The 20,701-nt window shown below is 57.7% G+C and overlaps 2 protein-coding genes and 1 long non-coding RNA gene across 3 annotated transcripts; 1 reads left to right on the plus strand and 2 right to left on the minus strand.

The window, feature by feature from the left end:
- Positions 1 to 373: 373 nt before the first annotated feature.
- CCS (copper chaperone for superoxide dismutase) lies at positions 374 to 9,889 on the minus strand. Its single transcript, XM_002709232.5, has 8 exons — positions 9,734 to 9,889; positions 9,336 to 9,408; positions 5,884 to 6,021; positions 5,484 to 5,661; positions 4,984 to 5,044; positions 945 to 1,022; positions 762 to 865; positions 374 to 660 (listed from the first exon to the last, which is right to left on the minus strand). Exons 1-8 carry the CDS (start codon positions 9,770 to 9,772, stop codon positions 507 to 509), a joined length of 825 nt encoding a protein of 274 aa, XP_002709278.2. The 5' UTR covers positions 9,773 to 9,889; the 3' UTR covers positions 374 to 506.
- Positions 9,890 to 9,927: 38 nt separating this feature from the next.
- On the plus strand, positions 9,928 to 12,883 carry CCDC87 (coiled-coil domain containing 87). Its single transcript, XM_002709250.5, has one exon. It carries the CDS (start codon positions 10,024 to 10,026, stop codon positions 12,607 to 12,609), a length of 2,586 nt encoding a protein of 861 aa, XP_002709296.2. The 5' UTR covers positions 9,928 to 10,023; the 3' UTR covers positions 12,610 to 12,883.
- A 3,096-nt stretch (positions 12,884 to 15,979) lies between these two features.
- On the minus strand, positions 15,980 to 18,299 carry LOC138846250 (uncharacterized). The gene is made up of 3 exons (XR_011383716.1): positions 17,546 to 18,299; positions 17,135 to 17,323; positions 15,980 to 16,148 (listed from the first exon to the last, which is right to left on the minus strand). It is a non-coding gene; the product is annotated as an uncharacterized lncRNA (long non-coding RNA).
- Between the last annotated feature and the right edge of the window lie 2,402 nt (positions 18,300 to 20,701).

Below are 20,701 nucleotides of genomic sequence, written 5' to 3' on the forward strand. Positions count from 1 at the left end.
GCCCAATTCCTTGGGTCCCTGTACCCGCGTGGGAGACCCGGAAAAAGCTCCTGGCTCCTGGCTCCTGGCCTTGGATTGGCATAGCTCCGGCTGCTGTGGCCATTTAGGAAGTGAACCAGCAGATGGAAGACCTCTCTCTCTCTCTCCTTCTGCCTCTCTGTAACTCTGGCTTTCCAATCAATAAATCTTAAGAAAAAAAAAATATATGACATCTGTGGCCCTTCATTATGGCCTGAGGAGGAGGAGGGACCCTCAGGGAGTGCGTGGCTTTGAATCCAGGACTGACTGCCTCAGAGCTGAGAGACAGCCTTGCATGGGGCCTGCAGAGGCAGATCACGTTCACCACACCTGTAAGGGACCCACTGACACAAAGTTCCGTATGAAAATAAAGTTTAATTTGCCAAGCAAACCCCCTAGCAACCCGACGATCCCTGCGCCTGGTTCTCCTTTGCCTGCTCTGCTCCCCGAGAAGTGGGAGGTGCTCAGCTGGGAGCCTAGTAACAGGCTCAGAGGTGGGCAGGGGGCTGGGCTGGCTCCTTCCGGCCCTTGCCTGCGATGGGCCGGCCTCGCTCCTCCCAGATGGTGAGGCCGTCGCAGGAGCATATCTGCTTGGGGTTCTGGAAAAGGCCGGCGGAGCGTGCGATGATGCCACAGGCCAACCTGAGGGAGAAGGCGCGGTGAGAGCCGGGCCCGGCCTGGGCTCCCCGCGCTGCAGCTGGCGCAGCACGGCGTGGCCTCCCACCGGGCGTGGCTCTACTCACCTCTCCCCAGAGTTCCCTGTGATCTTGGATAAGGGGTGACCCCCCCGGCCCAGGTCATCTTCTCCTTCATCAATAACCAGGCTGCGGCCAATCACGTCCCACACCTTAAGGGGAGACAACAGGGTCAGACAGTGACACTGTTAGGAAGGCTCCCCGCCCACCACCCCCTTCCTCCCACCCTACCTTCAGCTGCTCGTCCTCCAACCTGAAGATGGCTCGGCCATCGGCATCGGCGTGGACGTTGCCCAAGTCTCCTCGGTGCTGGAAGGAGACCCGGCATGGGGGGGGTCACCAGGGGAGCAGCTGCCACCCCCCGGCTTCCTGGGACCTGGCTGCTCGTCCCACTCCCCCGAAGCAACAGATCCCTCCTCCGGGCACAGCTAGTGGGGTCAAGGGAGGGGCCCAGGATCAAGGAAGGCAAAGGACACTCCCTCCCTGGCTGCGAGGGCCTGGCCAGGATGACAGCGAGCTGGGGACAGCCGCCCCTCCTCCACGTGCTCCATCCCCCCGACGACCAGGCTGCCTGCCGGCCCTGCCTCCTGCCCCGGTGAGCCCAGGCCTGCTTCTCTGCAAGCCCACTCTCCAGTCTCCTGTCAGCTCTGCGACTCTGGGAAGCCTTCACTTCCCCCAGGCGGAAGACAGCCAGGCGTGGCTTTCCCGACCATCGTTCCCAGCTTTGAGGAACAGAGAGAAGAAACACAAGGGGGCCAAAAGCCCGCCCTGGCCCCCAGGAGCTGCCTCAGCTGATGGAAACCGAGGGTCACACAAAGCTCCCAAGCGCCTTAAGTCTGGCAGGCCCACCAGACCTGGGAGTACACGCGGTCACCACCCCCAGGGGGACTCAGCGAGGTGGGGAGCCAGATGTGGAACAGGACAGCGATCACGAGATGCAGGGTGAGGACAACAGTCAGTGTGTTTGGGGGGGGAGGGGGTGACAGGACCGTATCAGTGAGCCACAGGCACCCTCAGCGATGGAAATAGACTGTCCCCAAGCTGGCACCTTAAGTCTGCCAGGCCCCCCAGACCTGGGAGTACACGTGGTCACCACCCTCAGGGGGACTCAGCGATAGAAATAGACTGTCCCCAAGCTGGCACCTTGGGCAGGAGCAAATGCCTGTGCCGGTGCGGGCTGGGCCACGAGGCCTCTCCGCTGAGGAGCAGAGCGCGTCGCTCTGGCACAAGGAGCATACGCCGTGCTTTATCTTGTTGTCCAGAGGGACATCTGCCGCCTGCACCTGGCACGTTCAGTTACGGCACCCTGTGTCGATTCATGGTAGGGAGATCAGGCGGTGGGGGCAGGTGACCCAGAGCCCCGGAGTGAGCTTGGGAGTGGGCAGTGTGGCTCCAAGGCAGCTGACCCGGGGGAAGGGGCAGGGGCCGGGAAGAGGCAGCCTCTCCAGCCCCTCCCCTCAGCACACAGGCAGGTGGAACTGGGCCAGGAGAGGCCTTCAAGGTCACACCAAGAAGCTGGGCCCTGTCTAAATCCTCAGGCACCAGGGTGCCAAGAAGGGTTTCAGGGCTCGGTGACTTGCAGCAATCCCGCTAGTGCCGGGTATGACGAGTGGGGGCTGCAGCCGAGGAAGGGAAGGGAAGCAAACCAGTCAGGGGACGTGCGAGCGACAGCCAGGCTTGGTGTAAACTCGCACGCCGACTTCTGTCCATCTGGCCAAACCAGGTGCTGAAATCCAAGAAACTTGCCAGCCATGGCGGGCTTGGCGGCTCGGCTCTTGCTCAGTGCTTCCTCCATGCGTTACCGGGGCTTGGCTGCGACAGCTGCTGACCACAGCCCCTTCTGCTTCCCTGTCCCCAGTGGGGCTGGGGCTGGCTCTAGAGAAAACACTGCCTGCTGTTTTGTATCTCCAGGGCTTGGCCCCCACAGGTTCCTCTGCCGGGCCTGCCCTTCCCCCCTCACCTGCCGGGTTCCCGCCCGTCACTCAGGGCCTCAGTGAGGCATCCCGTGATGGGTGGGGGCTGCACCCCCCAGGCTAGGTTGCAGGAATGCAGCTTCAGTCCTGCACTCCCTCTCGCCCCAGTGTTCCCCTGCTCCAAGGGAAGCCAGCTGACGTGCTGTGGGCTGCCCACGTGGCAGAGGACTGAAGTCTCTGGCCGAGAGCCAGGCGGGCGCTGTTGCTTGCTGCCAGCAGCACGGGTGAGCGCGGAGCAGACCCTCCCCGTGCGTAGCCTGCGACAACTGCAGAGGCGCCCAGAGGAACCGTGAGCTAACAAGGGTTTATTGTTTAAAACTCTTAGTTCTGGAGCTGCAGCGACAGAACACTAAGACAGAGCACAGGGCCGCAGCTGTGCCCAGTCACCGGACAAACACACACCTCTCCCACGTCCCCGGACAGGAAGCAAAATCCTTTGGCCATTATAATGTGATGCTTACATATCAAAGCCCACCAAGGGGCTGGCGTTGTGAAGCCACCCCCGTGACGCCAGCATCCCATGTGGGCACCGGTTCAAGTCCCGGCTGCTCTGCTTCTGATCCAGCTCCCTGATAATGTCTGGGAAAGCAGTGGGGGACAGCCCAAGGGCTTGGGTCTCGCACCCACGTGAGAGACCCAGATGAAGCTCCTGGCTTTGGCCTGGCCCAGCCTTGGCTGTCGTGGCCATTTGGGGAGTGAACCAGAGGACTGAAGACAACCTCCCCCACTCCCTCCATCTCTGCCTTTCAGGGAAAAAAACAAAAACAAAAACAAAAACAAAAAAGTCCAGCACGGGCAGAGGGACACATACCACCGGCTGGGAGGAGCTGAAACCAGTCGTGGGACAGGGTGCTAAGAAACAGGAAGTCACCGAGGGAAGGCAACCCATCCCCCATTCGATCACTGCCCACAGGACGCGGAGGACAAAGTCTCCAGCGAGGTGGTGTTGACAGGCCCTTGGCACCTCTCTGGCATCTGCTACTCTGCACTGTGACCGGGACAAAGCAGGCTACAGTGCCTGTCTCACAGGACTTTAATAACCTTTTTGGGCAGGCTTTCATCGATTTGTTTCTTAAGAATCTTCTTATAGCTACAACTACTCATTTTTCATTCAGTGTGGTAACACCAAAGTTCTTTGCTAACGATAAGTCTGTAAGTCTACTTTGATTACAAATGAAATGATGTCTTGATTTGCTTTAGCAGAAGCGTGGAGGAGGACCCGGGCGCAGCCGAAGTATGACTGATGTGAATGTTAACTTGATGCTGGACGACAGGACATAAGACTTCAGGACACCAAGTCCTCTACTTTGACATTTTCCATGATATATTTAAGAAAAAATCCTGGGGCCGGTGCTGTGGCACAGTAGGCTAAGACTGCCTGTGGCGCTGGCATCCCATATGGGCACCAGTTTGAGTCCTAGCTGCCCCTCTTCCTATCCAGCTCTCTGCTGGCCTGGGAAAGCAGTAGAAGATGGCCCAAGTCCCTGGGCCCCTGCACCCACGTGGGAGACCTGGAAGAAGCTCCTGGCTCCTGGCTTTGGATCAGCTCAGTTCTGGCCGCTGGGGCCATTTGGGGAGTGAACCACGGGTGGAAGACCTCTCTCTCTCTCTCTGCCTCTGCCTCTCTGTAACTCAACCTCTCAAATAAATAAATAAAATTTTAAAAAAAGGAGAAGAAGAAAAAAAAAAACCCAAACACTAATTTACCTAAGAAAAAAATTGAGCCAATTTAAATCCAACAACTGAGTGACTAACAGTACAACTGCACTTGGATAAGACAAAAAAACCACGAAGATACCATATGACTCTCCAAAGACGGGAAAATAACTCCCGGTTCAAAATGAGAATCAAGAAGGCCCTTTCAGTAAAACCACCACGTTCCACACCCCGACGTCTGGGCAGCTCTCCCTCCCTGCTCCTGCCCCTCAGGATGGATCAGGCGCTCCTTGGGGACCCCCCGGCCTCCATCGGGCTCCTGTGAGGACTAACTCACTGCACCAAGGGCTATCTCACTGCACAACGGGCTATCTCACACTGCACTGCATGCCCAGAGCTCAGTGACCTGCCCCCTTAGACCCTGACCTCCACAAGGGCAAGCACCGAGCTGTGCCAGGTTCTATCTCCCAAAGTGTTGGTCGCAAATGTTGTCAACAAACGTTTTTAAAGTGAACCAAAGAGAGGAGAGCGAAAGACCCCACCAGGAGGGAGTTCCACTCAGAGGCCCCGAGAGCTGCCGGCCCTGCCGCGGCGACCTCAGGCTCACTCTCAGCTCAAGCCCAGCCCAGACTGACACTTACCCGGTCAGAGTCCTGGGGGCCCCCATGAGACATTCCATCAGGGTTAAAGTGGTCCCCACAGCTAAGAAGGAAAGGTAGCAAGTGGGCAGTGCAACGCAGCCAGGCAGTGCGCTCTGTCTACGTCTGCTTTACCCACTCGCTCACTGAGCAGGCCTACTCTGTGCCGGGGTTTGGGTGAGCTTCTGGCGCAGGGGAGGGAGGCAGAAGAATCCAGCACTGACTGTCACACAGCCCAGCAAACACCATGCCACGGGGCTCCTCCTCTTCCGGCGGGGGCAATGGAGTGGTTGCAGACAGCGGCTTCAAGGTCAGATCTTGATTCAAATCCCAACTCTGCCTTCTACAGGCTCTGGGGCCTCCGGCAAGTCACCTGGCCTCCCTGCACCTCAGTCTCCTCGTCCGTAGACCCAGCCTGGCTCTACGTGGCTCACGGGGCGGGGAGGACCGGGCGTGACAGCCGGCAGCTGAGGGCGCCACACGGGCGGCCATGGCCGACTTACCTGTTGCAGTTGTTGGTGAGGTCCCCGTACTGATGGACGTGGAGTCCGTGCAGCCCAGGCTCCAGGCCATCAATGGTTCCCTCGATGAGGCAGCGCTCGGGGGTCAGCTGTAGGAAGCGCACCACCCCCTGCACGGTGCCAGGGCCCCCCAGAATGGCCACTGCTGCCCCCAGGTTCTCTGAAAGGAATCAGATGTTCAGGCTGCCTTGCCATCTCAGCCAGCCCCGCCCCACTCCTCCATTGGCACGAGATGGGCATCGAAAAAAAGTCTCATCCGACTTTCACGCCTTCCCCGGAGCCACTCCCACCGAGAGCCCAAGAGTCCTGTGGTTAATCTGTACGCGCTCTGGGCCAGCTCCCCCGCGGAGAGGCAGGGACTGGGGCCATCATGGTCACTCACGCAGCTGGCCGCTGCCCATGCCCTTGAGGACCGCCTGCCGCCCCGTGCCTTCCAGGAGCGCCTGCACCTCCTGGCTGGGCAGCGTGGTCTGCACCAAGACCATCTGGTTCTCCAGCTGCACCTCAACATCCTGGACACCTGCAAAGAGACAGAAGGCAGAGGGCAGCAGCGGGAAGAGGAACAGACCGTGACCCCCCACGTCCACGTTCTCCAGTCTCCCCGTGACAAGCTTGGAACTTGCTGTCTAGCTGTGCGGTGCTGGGTGAGCTCCTAACCTCTCTGAGTCTGCTTTTTTACATGGAAAGTGGGGATAACGTCACCTCACCTCGGGATTTTCCCGAGTCCTCATTATATGTGAGACATTCCTTGTAACTTTTATTTTTATAGATGTATTTATGAATTTGAAAGGCAGAGTTATAGAGAGAGAAAGAAACAGAGAGAGAGAGAGAGAGATCTACCATCTGCTAGGTCACTCCTCAGATGGGCTTATGGCCAGGGCTGGGTCAGGCTGAAGCCAGGAGCCAGGAGGAGCTTCATCCAGGTCTCCCACATGGGTGCAGGGGCCCAAGCACTTGGGCCATCCTCCACTGCCTTCTTAAGCCATTAGCAGGGAGCTGGATCAGAAGTGGAGCAGGGGCTGGCACTGCGGCACAGCAGGTTAAGCCACAGTCTGCAGTGCAGGCATCCCATACGGGCGCCAGTTGGAGTCCCAGCTGCTCCACTTCTCATCCAGCTCCCTGCTAATGCACCTGGGAAAGCAGCAGAGGATGGACCAAGTCCTTGGGCCCCTGCACCCACGTGGGAGACCCAGAAGAAGCTCCTGGCTCCTGGCTTTGGCCTGGCCCAGCCCCAGTTGTCGCGGCTATTTGGGGAGTGAACCAGCAGATGGAAGACCTCTCTCTCTCTCTCTCTCTCTCTCTCTCTCTCCTTTTCTCTCTCTGTAACTCTGCCTTTCACATAAATAAATAAGTCTTAAAAAGAAAAGAAACAAAGAAACAAAAAAAAGTAGAGCAGCCAGGACTCAAACCAGCACTCATATGGGATGCTGGCATCGCAGGTAGCTGCTTTACCTGCTACGCCACAATGCTGGCCCCTACTTATAACTTATGAAACACAGAAAATTCTTTTTAAAATGTTTCTTTAAAAGTGTGCTATCCATAGCAACATTATTCACGAGGGCTAAAAGCTGAAAACAACCTAACTGCCTATCAGCTAAAGAACATGTAGCACCCATATGCTGGGATATTACTCAGCAATAAAAAGGAACAAAGGGGCAGGTGCTTGGCCCAGGGCTTAAGACACAGGTTAAGATGCCCACATCCCAGGGCTGGTAGAGTTGCCACCTGCAGCACCAGCATCTCATATGGGTACTAGTTTGTGTCCCGGCTGCTCTACTTCCAATCCAGCTCCCTGCTAATGGCCCCGGAAAAACAGCAGAAGACAGTCCATGTGCTTGGGCCCCTACCACCCACCCATGATGAGGTTCCTGGCTCCAGCTTTGGATTGTCACAGCCCTGGCTTTTGCAGCCATCTGGGGAGTGAACCAGTGGATGAAAGATTCTATCTCTCTATCTCTGTCCATAACTCCGACTGTCCAATAAATAAATCACAGCCCACATGTGAGTGTACAAGCTCACTTCCCAGCTTGGGCTCTCAACTTCCGCTTCCGGCTAATGCAGGCCACTCAAGTCGCTGGGTCCCTGCCAGCCGGGCGGGAGACCTGCCCTGGGTTCCCAGCTCGGGGCTCCAGCCCGTGCAGCCCTAGCAGCTGCCGGCAGCTGGAGAGTGAACCGGTGGGTGGGAGTGCTCTTTCTCCCCCTGCCTCCCCTGGCCCCTGTGTCTCCCATTAGAAAAAGAAAACCAATGCAGTATGATACATGCTACAACGTGGCTGAACCTTGAAATGTTACACTGTAGCCAGTCACGAAATACCACACGATGCTACAAGATGTTACAAGATGCTGTTTGCATGAAATGTTCAGAACAGGCTATGGGGAGGAACAGAAAGGGATAAACAGGGGATCTGTGCAAAGTGATGGTTCCACAGCTCTGTGACTAGACTGAGGACAGCCGAGTCGTACACGTGAGACGGCTGGGTTTTACGGTACGAGAACGTCTCAATGAAGCTGACTGAGAGCTGTTCCACTGTTCCAGGCCCTCTGCGATGCGCTTTATTAACTCATTCGACACCCACGGGAACCGTGGCCCTGTGGGTCATTACCATTGTCCTTATTTTACAGAGGCGGGAACCAAGGCACAGAGAGGCTAAGACACTTGCACAGAGCTGCATTGTAGTGAACTGTAGGGCTGGAACTCAGATCGGGCTGCCTGGCTCCACGGTCGAGCACTTGACCCACACATTCTGCAACCTAAGCAGCGGCCCCCAGTTTCCAGGCTGGATGTGACCTACCCCCACCCCAAAACTCGCTGGCCCATAGCAACCCTCACGGCCCCAGAGTAATTCGCACGGAGCTGCTCTCAGTCCTGGTTCACTTTCACTCCCTGGGCTGCCAGCTCTGTGAGGGAGCGCAACAGGGTCCACCAGGGTCAAGTTCAAGAGTCAGCATGTCCGGAAGAGTCTACAGAGTGCCCACTGCCCCTGAGAGCCCTGCGGCCACTCCTGCGCCCAGAAGGCTGGGGGCTGACTTCACGCACTCCCGGAGACAGTCTCACGCACCTTTCACTTTACCTTGTTTGAGAGATGATTAAAAAAAAAAAAAAAGTCACTCTGGCTACTGGAGGGAGCAACGGAATCCCAGGGAGCTCGCCCTCGCCCAGGAGGCTCTCGCCCAGGTCAGGGAGAGGCCATATGCGGGGGGGGTGTGTGTGTGTGTGTCTCTAGACTGGGGTCTCCCATGAAGCCGGAGAGCCAGACGCCTCCTGAGTTCCTACCCGAGTCTCACCCAACAAGTGCGCTCCCCGCTATGCAGCAATTAGTCAGCTGCTGGACCTCAGCACCTCGCCAAGCCAGCCCTTGGTTAGCTCAGGGGTCAGAGAGGAAGAACAAGCCACAGGGAAGTCAGGGCAAGGGATAAGTGTGTGACGCAACTCCTGGGCTGGGAGCTCCTTCCACGGACTCCTGGGAAGGGAACAAAACCCTCCTTGCCAAGGCCCTAGCTCCATCCTGGAGAGACCGAGTGTGTCTGTCTGTCCGTCTCTCTCTCTCTCCCCCTAAAGTGGGCCAGAGCCACGGTTGTTTGCTTTGTCCCAGGCGCTGTTTGCCGGCGACGGCTGCCCGCTATGCCCAGTCTGGCTCTTCACTCTCCAGGATACCTGGGGTTCAGGACAGCAGCAGGGCAGGCTTGAGACTACTTGAGGCTCCACCTCCGGGTCTCTGTTTTTAGTTTTTTTTGCATCTGTTTAATGGGAGCAGCGTGGGCCTAAGAGGTTGGCTGGGTCCCTCCCAGAAGCCTCCTTGGAACAGTCGCCAGAAAAGTTTGTCCGGCTCCTACCTGCCACCCCTTGCAGGGCCTTGCGCACCGCGTCCACGCAGCTCTGACAGGTCATCTGCACGGCGAACTCCAGCTGCAAGGGCGACGACAGCGGGGCACGTGTCCGGCTTGACCGCTTCCCACCCTCCCTATGACCACCCCAAACTCCTGGGGACACTGCCCACGTGATCCCTCTTCAATCTTCTTCATGATTTCCCATGCTCCTTCCAGGGCCGTGGTCTCACCGCCACCCACAGAAGCCCACGGCGGGGCCGCTGTCCACGCACCGCAATTTCAACCTAGCGGCCCCAGGCCCCGCCCCAGAAGCCCGCTCCTTCCCCGCTTCTAGAAATAACGACCACCCCGGGGCGTCGAGGCTCTGGGCCCGATGAGGCTGCACACGAAGACTCGACCCTCACCGTGCAGAGGGTCCCGTCGTCAACCGAGTCCGAAGCCATTCCGGGACTGAGGCGCCGGCCCACGGAACCCAAGGAGCAGCCACACAGCACAGAACCGCGGAGGGGGCGGAGCCTTGGGAACCACGCCCTCAGCCCCGCCTCCCGGTGCGTAGGCACGCAAGGCCCTCCCCCCACGTCCGGCGGGTACGCAGCCGCGGGCCGCGCAGGCTCACTAGGGCCGCCGGGCCCCCGGTTGCCTTAGTAACCGTGTGGTCGCGTCTGCCCGGCGGGCGGGCACCGCCGGCGCCAAGATGGAGTCCCATTCGCCGGAGCGTGAGCTCCAGCGGTTTTACCACCAGTTGTTGAGTCCGCTGTCGCTCTTCCCGCCACGCAAGGCGACGCCCCCAGAACCCCAGAAACCACAAAAGCCCCGCCCGCAGGAGGGCTCGCTTCTGCAGGCCGTGCCGTACGCGAAGCTGACGGTAGCCTCGCTGTGCAGCCAGGTGGCCAAGCTGCTGGCCGGCAGCGGGCAGGCGGCGCGGGTGCCCCCCGAGAGCCGACTCCGTTTCATCCAGGTCATCCTGAACGAGCTCAAGTGCAGCTGGCGGGAGCCTCCCGCCGAACCCAGTCTCAGCTACACCGACAACCAGAAGCTGCGGAGGCGGCTCGAGTCCTACGTGCTGATCAGCAGCGAGCAGCTCTTCCTGCGTTACCTGCACCTGCTGGTGGCCATGTCGACCCCCTCGGGGATCTTCACCGAGTCGGCCAACCTCACCCGGCTGGCCGCCAGCCTTGCCAGGGACTGCACGCTTTTCCTCACCAGCCCCAAGGTCTACCGTGGCCTGCTCGCCGACTTCCAGGCCCTGCTGCAGGTGGAGCAGGCAGAGAAGCCGCGCCCCGTCTGCCCGGTCGGGGCTTTCAAGATCTGCCCCATCCCCGGGCCCCACAGCACGGGCTTCGGCCAGGTGCCGTGCTCTAACCTGTCGCTGGGCTACCTCATCCAGCTCAGCCGCCCGCCCGAGCTGCTGAGTGAGCCGGACGTGGACCCAGTGAAGGAGTTGAAGTCCATCCCGGAGCTGAAGAGGCGGAAGCCCCTGCGCTGGCTGCCCTCCCTGAGGAAGAAGAGAGAGCTGGAATCGAGCCTCTCCCAGCCTGAGCCGGCGCCCAGGCGGTCCGCGACGCCCACCGACAGGGCGTCCCCCGTCCGCGCCTCTCCTCGCAGCCTGCGGCTCCCGAGGGGCCAGTCCATGCCCTGTCTGCGCAAGGGCTGGAGGCTGGCAGAGGAGCTGGGGCTGCCCCCGCTGCCCGCCCGCCCTTTGACTCCGCTGGTGTTGGCTGTAGAGCGCCAGCCCGAGCTGACGGGAGACGTCGTGGCTCACGATCTGAAGCAGATGATGAAGAACATGACCTTGGAGTGGACGCGCTACCGAAAGGCGGACCTAGGGCTGCCCCTGCTCCTGCGGGTGGCCACCCGCCGCCCAGCCGCTGCGCAGCGCCAGGAGGAGCTGCGGCGGGTGCTGGGAAGCCTCCAGGAGGAAGAAGCCTCCAGACAGTGGGACCTCCAGGCCCCCAGGGGCCCCCCACTGCACCCGCAGCCAGTGACCGTGGCCGTGAAGCTGGGAAGTCAGGTGGTGGTGCAGGTGGCTGCCGTGCGGCTCTCTGATCGGAACGTCTTGGGTTCTTTCCACGTCGAGGAGGCTGGAGTCCTGTATAACCACCTGGCTGGCGAGCTGGATCCCAAAGTCGTGGAAGAAATGGATGCTGACCCCTTTGTCGGCAACAGCACCGGGCAGATCTACGCGGAGCTGATGAGCCGCGTCTCCACCGACCACTTCCGTCTGGACCAAGGGCCGCTGATCGAGCCTGCGGCAGACAGAGACTGGTCAGCCTTCCTCTCCTCCTGCTTGCTACAGCAGGACAAGAAGTTCCGCGTCATCAACCCTGAGCTGGCCGAACTTTACTCCCAGAGAGCAGACAAACCGAAGCCCAGCCCCGAGAACGTGCCCGCCTTCACATGGCCCCTGGTGAGCAAAACCTGGGGGAAGCGGCCGAAGAAGGACTCGTGGGTGAACTGGTGGAAGAACGCCCTGACCGTGGACGACTACTTCAGCTACCTCTCCAGCCGCGAGACGGATTTCCTCCACGTCGTCTTCCACATGTACGAAGAGGAGGCCCTCGCGGAGGCGGCCGCGCCCGTGCAGCAGCCCCTGGAGATTCAGCGCCCTCCCCCCTTGGTGGCAGACGAGGAGCCAGACTTTGTGCCAGGACAGTGGAACTGGGGCACGGTGCTGAAGCACAGGCTAGGAGCCGGGAAGACCCACCTCCTGGGAGAACCCCACAAGATCCTTAGCCTGCAGAAGCGACTGGAGCAGCTGTGGCTTGTGCTCGAGGTGCCGGACCAGGACCGGCTGAGCATGGCCGTCAAGTACAGCTCCAACGCCCGTCTCAGGCAGCTGCCCTTGTTGGTGAGTGCCTGGGAGCGGGCCCTGAAGCCCATCCGGCTCCGGGAGACGCTGCTCGGGCGGCTGGAGTGGTTTGAGCGACAGGCCTCCGACCCTAACCGCTTCTTCCAAAAGAGCCACTGGGGCCTGAGCCGCCTCCTGGAGGAGGGTCAGTTCCGCAGCCACCTCCGCCGGAAGCTCAGGCTGCTGGAGGCGGCGCTGGGCGTCCTCCTGGAAGAGATCGAGTCCGTCTTTGGGGAGCCGGTGACCTTCAAGGGGCGGCGCTACCTGGACAAGATGAAGCAAGACAAAGTGGAGATGCTCTACTGGCTGCAGCAGCAGCGCCGGGTTGGCCACGTGGTCCAGGCCCACAGGGCCTCCCACCAGTCGGCCCTGCTCAGGAGGCACCGGGGCCAGCCTTTGGTGACGCCCAGGAATACGCCCATCACCCTTTAGCCAGGCCCGGTGCCCGCAGGTCCCTCCTTCACCCGCCCCCCACGAACACCCGGCAACTCGGCCAAACCTCTCGACAGGTTTGGAAGAGGAAATGATGGGTTTCGCTCTCTGGGAGTACAGGGTTCGGGAGTACCGTGCCTTCAGCTTACAAAGCCAGGGAGATGAAGGCTGTTTCGACAGTGAAGTTCTTGTACAAGAATCCCCAAGCCCAGGATTCCCCTTTATGTCAAGCCTTGCAGAATACAACCGAAATCAAAATCTCCCATTAAAAGAACTGAGCCTGTCCCTTGGAGTTCACTGTAGTGAGAAGGTCCGACAGAGGCTCGGGTGGGCAGTCCTGTCTCACTGGGCAAAGCTGGCAGGCCCGGGCCCCAGTCGGAGGCTCCGCAGCAGAGTGGTGACTCCAGGTAGCTCCAGGGCTCCGGAGCTAGTAGGTTTCAATGCAGCCAGTTACCCGACATCTCTGCCCCTGGATCCTCCATGGTTGTCACTTCTTCCAGTCCTCACACACTGTTGGTAGGGCCTAAATCCATAATTGAATTTTTACCAGTTAACACACACACACATAACATAAAGTGCAGCAGGGTTTGCACTAAAGCGTAGGTCTCCTTGCCATACCCACCCTCCAAATCTCAGTTCCTCTTCTTGGGGGATGACCACTGTTACCAGTTCATCATATTCAACACATGCTTGTTCAGCACCTACTAGGTGTTGGGTGTTTGGTCTTATCAGCGACCTAATCAAAGGTCCCCACCCTTTTACATTCTTGGTGTGGAGCGGCCCGGCCTGAGGGGAGAGATGAGGCGTTGTGACAGACATCAAGGGGCAAGTTAGACTACGGAAAGCCTGCTAGAGCGTTGCGCAAAGTATTTCAGAGTGAGCCTATGCAGATACGGGCATTTTAATGTGTGCGACGCAGGCCTTTATTGCCTAACACACCTCGGGCTTCTCCATATAACTGCCTCATTCTCTTATTTTGAAAAATGTATTTATTCACTTTGAAAGAGCAACACAGGGAGAGGGAGAGGTCTTCTTTCACTGGTTCACTCCCCAAATGGCCACAACAGCCAGGTCTGGGCCGGGTTGAAGTCAGGGCCAGGGACTCCATCTTGGTCTCCCACATAAGTGGCAGGGGCCGTCCTCCCCTGCCTTCCCAGGTGCATCAGCAGGGGACTGGATCGGAATCGGAGCAGCCGGGACTCGAACCAGGACTCTGATACGGGACGCTGGTGTTTCCGGCAGCAGCTTAACCGGTCGCACCACCACACCAGCCACGTGTCTCTTGCTTTACTGATGACAAAATGCTTTTCAGTATCATTCGACTGATTCTCAGCCTGCCCCTGAAGTGGGGGAGCCATGACGTAAGCCCAGTCTTGAGGCCCTCTCTTACCTTTGCCCTGGGTGTCCAGCTGCAGGAGGGCCCCTGTCCTGTGCCAGTCTCCCTGCAGCCAGAGGCCCTGTCCCATCCCAGCAAACTCTGCTGTGACCCTGCCATTGGCCAGTCTCGTGCTACAGAGCTTCCAGGTGTTATTTCAGTTCATCCTCACAATTTTTTCTTTAAGATTTATTTACTTGAGGCCGGCGCCGCGGCTCACTAGGCTAATCCTCTGCCTGCGGTGCCGGCACACCGGGTTCTAGTCCTGGTCAGGGCGTCGGATTCTGTCCTGGTTGCCCCTCTTCCAGGCCAGCTCTCTGCTGTGGTCCGGGAGTGCAGTGGAGGATGGCCCAAGTGCTTGGGCCCTGCACCCCATGGGAGACCAGGAGAAGCACCTGGCTCCTGACTTCAGATGCAGTGCATCGGCCATAGCACGCCGGCCGTAGCGGCCATTGGGGGGCGTGAACCAATGGAAGGAAGACCTTTCTCTCTGCCTCTCTCTCTCACTAACTCTGCCTGTCAAAAAAAAAAAAAATGTATAATGTATTTACTTGAAAGGTAAAGTTACAGAAAGAGGAAGAGATCTTCCATCCACTGGTCCACTCCACAAAAGTCCACACGGGTCAGGGCAGGGCCAGGTCAAAGCCAGGAGCCTGGAACTCCATCTGGGTCTCCCTCATGGGTGACAGAGGCTTAAGTAATTGGACCATCTTCCACTGCTTTCCCAGGCACGTTAACAGGGAGCTGGATAGCAAGTGGAGCAGCCGGGACTTGACCGGCACTCACGTGGGACGTCAGGGTCGCAGGCAGCAGCTTAACCTGCTGTGCCACGACACCGGCCCCAGAACATGTATCTGTCAGTAGGAGGTTTCATGCCTGGTGCTGTCCAGGTGCTGACTTAGTGCGGTACCTTAGAGGCGCTGGGCCCAGTACACTGAAAGGTACAACTGTCCCTCCCCTCTTAGGCCTCACGTGCTGGTGGTGGACAGTTGTCAAGTGAAATGGGAACAGACGAGAGAGGGAAGGAAGTGGACAGGAGAGTGGCCATCTGGAACGGGGGTTGTTTCCGGGGGAGCCCTTGGAGGGTGAAGAACACGTGAGCAAAAGAGCCCCGGGTGGGCGTGTCCTGGTGGGTCTGAGGGGCATCCGGCCAGAGAAACAGTCAGGTCTGAACAGCTTTGGTCAGAGAAACAACGCTGGGTGCACCTGGGGACAGGAGGCTGCGGCTGGAGGCAAGACCAGGTGAGAGACGAACGTGGGCAGAGTTAGGGGGAAAACTTTGCCATTGGGTGGGGAGGTAAGCACAGTCAAGAGCGCTGTGGTATAGTGGGTAAAGCCCCTGCCTGCAGTGCTGGCATCCCATATGGGCGCCGGTTTGAGTCCTGGCTGCTCCACTTCCGATCCAGCTCTCTGCTATGGCCTGGGAAAGCAGTAGAAGATGGCCCACCCCCTTAAGCCCCCGTACCCACGTGGGAGACCCAGAAGAGTCTCCTGGCCCCATGGCTTCAGATCAGCACAGCTCCGGCTGTTGTGGCCATCTGGGGAGTGAACCAGCAGATAGAAGACCTCTCTCTCTCTCTCTCTCTGCCTTTCAAATAAGTAAATCTTAAAAAAAAAAAAAAAAAAAAAAAAAAGTCCACCCCAGGTGTCTGGCTTGGGCCTGGGGACCCTTGATGAGGTAAGTGGGGTTCAGTGCTCACAGGCCTCCCTCATGCCTCCCAGACACCCACGTGGTCTCCTTTCTCTTCCTTAGATTCTGACGGGAATTCTGCTAAAGATTGGAAGTCCTGTAGCTCTCTGATACCACAGACTGATTATTTCCTGGGCCACTGTGAGCCTGAAAGTAACCCTCTGGGTCCCAAAATATGTATCAGAATGAGTTAGTTCAAATTTTACCAATGGTACAGTTTTTAAAAAATATTTATTTATTTATTTACTTGAAAGGCAGAGTTATAGAGAGGCAGAGAGAGAGAGAGGGAGGGAGGGAGGGAGGGAGGGAGGGAGGGAGGGAGGGAGGGAGGGAGGGAGGTCTTCCATCCTCTGCTTCACTCCCCAGGTGATCACAGTGGGGGGAGCTGAGCCGATCCAAAGCCAGTACCCAGGAGCTTTTTCCAGGTCTCCCAGGTGGGTGCAGGCTCCCAAGAACTTGGGCTGTGCCACAGCACTGGCCCCAACATTACAGTTTTAAAAAAAAAATAGGGAATAAAAAGTGCCTGTAATCCCATCATCACAGTGTAGCCCGGCCAGGGGCCCGGAAACCCCAAAGTCCCCTTCGTTGTCTATGTGATCTCAGGTGAAAGATTTCATCTCCTTTCCATCCATCCACCCACCCATCCACCCATACACCCCTTCATTCATCTGTGTACCCAACCATTCATCCAACCGCCCCCACTCATACACCCCTCCATCCATCCAACCACCCCCACCCATCCACCCCTCCATCCATCATCCAACCATTCCCCACCCATCCACCCCTCCATCCATCCAACCATTCCCCACCCATCCACCCCTCCATCCATCCATCCAATCACCCCATCCATACACCCCTCCATCCATCCATCATCCAACCACCCCCATCCATCCACCCCTCCATCCATCCATCCAACCACCCCCACCCATCCACCCCTCCATCCATCATCCAACCATTCCCCACCCATCCACCCCTCCATCCATCCATCCAATCACCCCCATCCATACACCCCTCCATCCATCATCCAACCACCCCCACCCATCCACCCCTCCATCCATCCAACCATTCCCCACCCATCCACCCCTCCATCCATCCATCCAATCACCCCATCCATACACCCCTCCATCCATCCATCATCCAACCACCCCCATCCATCCACCCCTCCATCCATCCATCCAACCACCCCCACCCATCCACCCCTCCATCCATCATCCAACCATTCCCCACCCATCCACCCCTCCATCCATCCATCCAATCACCCCCATCCATACACCCCTCAATCCATCCATCATCCAACCACCCCCACCCATCCACTTCTCCATCCATCCATCCACCCATCCACCCCTCCATCCATCCATCCAAACACCCCCATCCACCCACCCCTCCATCCATCCATCCACCCACCCCTCCATCCATCCACCCACCCACCCCTCCATCCATCCATCCTTGCACCCACCCACCCATCTGTCCACCGTCCGTCCCACTTTTGGTGAGCCCTCTGTGGGTACAGCAGCGTCAGGCGTGGGGTACTCTCGTGATCCTTGTTAGCAGCCTAGTCTCAGCCCCAGTGTCACAGGTCCCCTCCTCCAAAGGAGCACCATGGCATCTCAGAACACTTGTTGCTTCAAGCCGCCGTGAGTGCAAAGGCCCTGCGACAGGAAATTGCGGAGTTTATGGATGGAAAGAGACTCATGCGGCGGCTGGGGGAGCAGAGAAGCAGGAGATGAGTTCAGACAGGAGGCCAGGGCCCCCAGCATGGAGGGCGGGTGTCAGAAGTGCAGGGAGCTCAGCCACGGGTCGGCCGAGCTGTCACAGACTGAGAGGGAGGTGACAGCCCGAGGTGGGTTGGGAAGGTCTCTCGGGATCCACACCTGGGAACGAAGCAGGACTGGGCAGGGGCAAAGCTGGGCTACTGAGCCGTCTCCAGGGACACCTCCCTCCCCAGCCCTGCAGGGGGTTCTGATGGGCCTTCAGGGTCCTCACGAGACGCAGCACTGGGCGAGGGGGCGGGCTCAGTGTGGGCAGCCCCAACTCCCACCAAGTCCATTCCTGAGAATCCGCTCTGAGCGGCACGCACAGCCCCGGGCTGGTGACGCTGAAGAAGGTGCCTGTGGCTGCTGTGTGGGAAGATCCCGGGAGGCCAGAGAGGATCTGGGCAGGCAGGTGTCGGGAGAGAAGTGGGTGAGTCCGGGGCAGGTGGGGAGATGGAATCCGGAGCTCTGGAAGGAATCCGGGCGTGTCCAGGCCTCTGAGCAACTGGGGGAATCGTGACGCCACGTGCAGGGGTGGGAGAGCCCTGAGGCGGACCAAGGTGGGAACAGCATGCCGTTCTGGGTGGGTCAGAGAGCCAGGAATTGACGTCAAGCAGGCGGCCGGAAGCGCAGAGGCCAGATCATTTTTAGCTGCACGCAGATTAGATTAAGGCTGCTTTTCACGCAGTGATACCAAATCCTCCTCTGGCCCTGCCTCCTTGACCCCGCCATAATGAGCTGTTTAGGGTGTCCCAGGCCCCGCAGACGCTCGGGAATGTGCAGGCCCGGGCCTCACCAGCGCCACCGTGTGCCAAAGAGAAGTCATAACAGCAGTGAGCTCCCAGACCAACTCAAACGCTGCGAATTCTGAAAAATTGAGAGGCAGGAAGGAGAGGAGGAGCCTCAAAAGAAAGATATGGCGAGGCCCTGGAGCCTGAGAAAATTATTTCAGGAGAATAAAATGGCGTTATTGTATGAAGATTCTAAAAAAAAGTTCACGGAAAATGGAACTAAAAGATGTTTATTTTGGCAACAAAATTGAAATCCATGTATAGTTTTTACACAATGTACATTTTTCAAAAATTTATTTTATTTTTTTGAAAGGCAGAGTGGGAGTCGATGCTGTGGTGTAGCAGGTAAAGCTGCCACCTGCAGTGTTGGCATCCCGTGTGGGCACCAGTTCAAGTCCCGACTGCTCCACTTCCGATCCAGCTCTCTGCTGTGGCCTGGGAAAGCAGTAGAAGATGGCCCAAGTCCGTGGGCCCCTGCACCTGCGTGGGAGACCCGGAAGAAGCTCCTGGCTCCTGGCTTTGGATCGGCGCAGCCCTGACTGTTGCAGCTATTTAGGGAGTGAACCAGAAGATGGAAGACCTCTCTCTCTCTCTCTCTTTCTCTCTCTCTCTGTAACTCTGCCCTTCAAATATATAAATAATAATCTTAAACAAACAAAAAAGGACAAGAAAGGCAGAATGACATAAAGGAAGAGAGAGAGAAAGAGATCTTCCATCCGCTGGTTCACTCTCCAAATGTCTGTAGCAGCCAGGGCTGGGCCAGGCCAAAGCCAGGAGCCAGGAGCTCCACGGGGTCTCCCATGCGGGTGTCAGGGACTCAAAGAACTGGGCCATCACTGCTGCCTCCCAGAGTCACGTTAGCAGGAAGCTGATGGGAACCTGAGTGGCTGGGACTTGAACTAGGCCCTCATATAGAATCTGAGTGTCTCAAATTGTGGCTTAACCTGCTGTGCTACAATACCCACTAATAGTGTGCATTTCCATGAACTTTATTTTAATTTTTTAAAATTTATTTGAAAGACAGTTACAGAGAGAGGCAGAGGCAGAGAGAGAAGTCTTCCATCTGCTGGTCCACTCCCCAGATGGCTGCAACGGCTGGAGCTGTGTCAATCTGAAGCCAGGAGCTTCTTCCAGGTCTCCCACCTGGGTGGCAGGAGCCCAACGACTTGGGCCACCTTCCGATGCTTTCCTAGGCCACAGCAGAGAGCTGGATCGGCAGTGGTGAAGCCGGGACTTGAACTGGTGCCCATATGGGATGGCAGCACCACAGGTGGAGGCTTAACCTACTATGCCACAGCACCAGTCCTTCAATCTCGCTCTCTCTCTCTCTCTCTCTCTCTTTTTTTTTTTTTTTTTCGGTAGGTGCCAAGAACTCAATGCAGGTGTCCCACGTAGGCGGCAGGAACCCAGTCACTTGAGCCATCACCACTGCCTCCCAGGGTCTATGTTAGCAGGAAGATGGGACTAGGAGCAGACCTGGGATTAGAACCCAGGCACTCCTATTTGGGATGTGGGCATTCCAAACAGTGTCCCTGGGGGGGGGGGGGCTTTATTTATTTATTTATTTATTTGAAAGTCACAGAGAGAGGGAGAGAGAGAAAGAGAGAGAGGATAGCTTCCACCTGCTGGTTCACTCCCCCAAATGGCCACAACGACCAGAGCTGGGCCAGGGCCAGGTCCAAGGCAGGAGCCCAGAATTCCATCCGGGTCTCCCATGTGGGTGGCAGGGGCCCAAGCACCTGAGTCATCTTCAGCTGCTTTCCCAGGCAACATTAGCAGGCAACTGGATTGGAAGTGGAGCAGCTGGGACCCAAATTAGTGCTCACATGGGACGCCAGCATCGCAGGCAGCAGCTTAACCCACTGTGCCAACTACACCAGCCCCCCGAGCAGCGTCTAAATCCCTGCCCACCCCCAGAACCTTCTGAATTCAGCCTGATGCAGGCATACTGCCTTCAGGGACCTCATCTGAAACGGTAAATAACCCTTCCTAGAGCCAAGCTTTTACAAGGAAAATGCTTCCCTTGAGTTTTCCATTAGTAGCATTTCTGGAACAGTGCACGTAATATTATGTGTTTACACAAACAACAGAGTTCAAGTTATTGGCTTAGATTGTTGTGACCAGGGTTTCCACTTCCGCAAAGAACCAGTAGGGCATTAGAAAGTCACGTAGACAGGAAACAGCTCTCTGTTCAATGGGGCTGTCGCAAGAACTGAAGGACTGGCCGCGCCCCAGGCCCCATCCACTAAATAGACCAGAGAGCCCTCATCAATGTGGTAACCAAAGAAGGCACCGGCACACATCCCAGTCCAAATTCCCAGGGACGGCAGATCTCCCGTAGCAGCTGCCGCGTGGTTAACTGTCGGCCACCTAACCTTTGCTTGTTCTTTCTGGGCACTTCCACAGAGACCTGGGCTTCCACACCTTCCTTTTTTTTTTTTTTTTTTTTTTTTTTTTTTGACAGGCAGAGTTAGACAGTGAGAGA

The sequence above is a fragment of the Oryctolagus cuniculus genome, chromosome 1, assembly GCF_964237555.1.
Source record: "Oryctolagus cuniculus chromosome 1, mOryCun1.1, whole genome shotgun sequence".
NCBI lineage: Eukaryota > Metazoa > Chordata > Mammalia > Lagomorpha > Leporidae > Oryctolagus > Oryctolagus cuniculus.

Coding starts and splice junctions, on each gene's coding strand:
- CCS (XM_002709232.5), bottom strand. CDS start 9,772: ATGGCTTCGGACTCGGTTGACGACGGGACCCTCTGCACG. Junction 9,409..9,733: donor ACGACGGGACCCTCTGCACG/GTGAGGGTCGAG, acceptor TCGCCCTTGCAG/CTGGAGTTCGCCGTGCAGAT. Junction 866..944: donor TGGAGGACGAGCAGCTGAAG/GTAGGGTGGGAG, acceptor TCTCCCCTTAAG/GTGTGGGACGTGATTGGCCG.
- CCDC87 (XM_002709250.5), top strand. CDS start 10,024: ATGGAGTCCCATTCGCCGGAGCGTGAGCTCCAGCGGTTTTACCACCAG.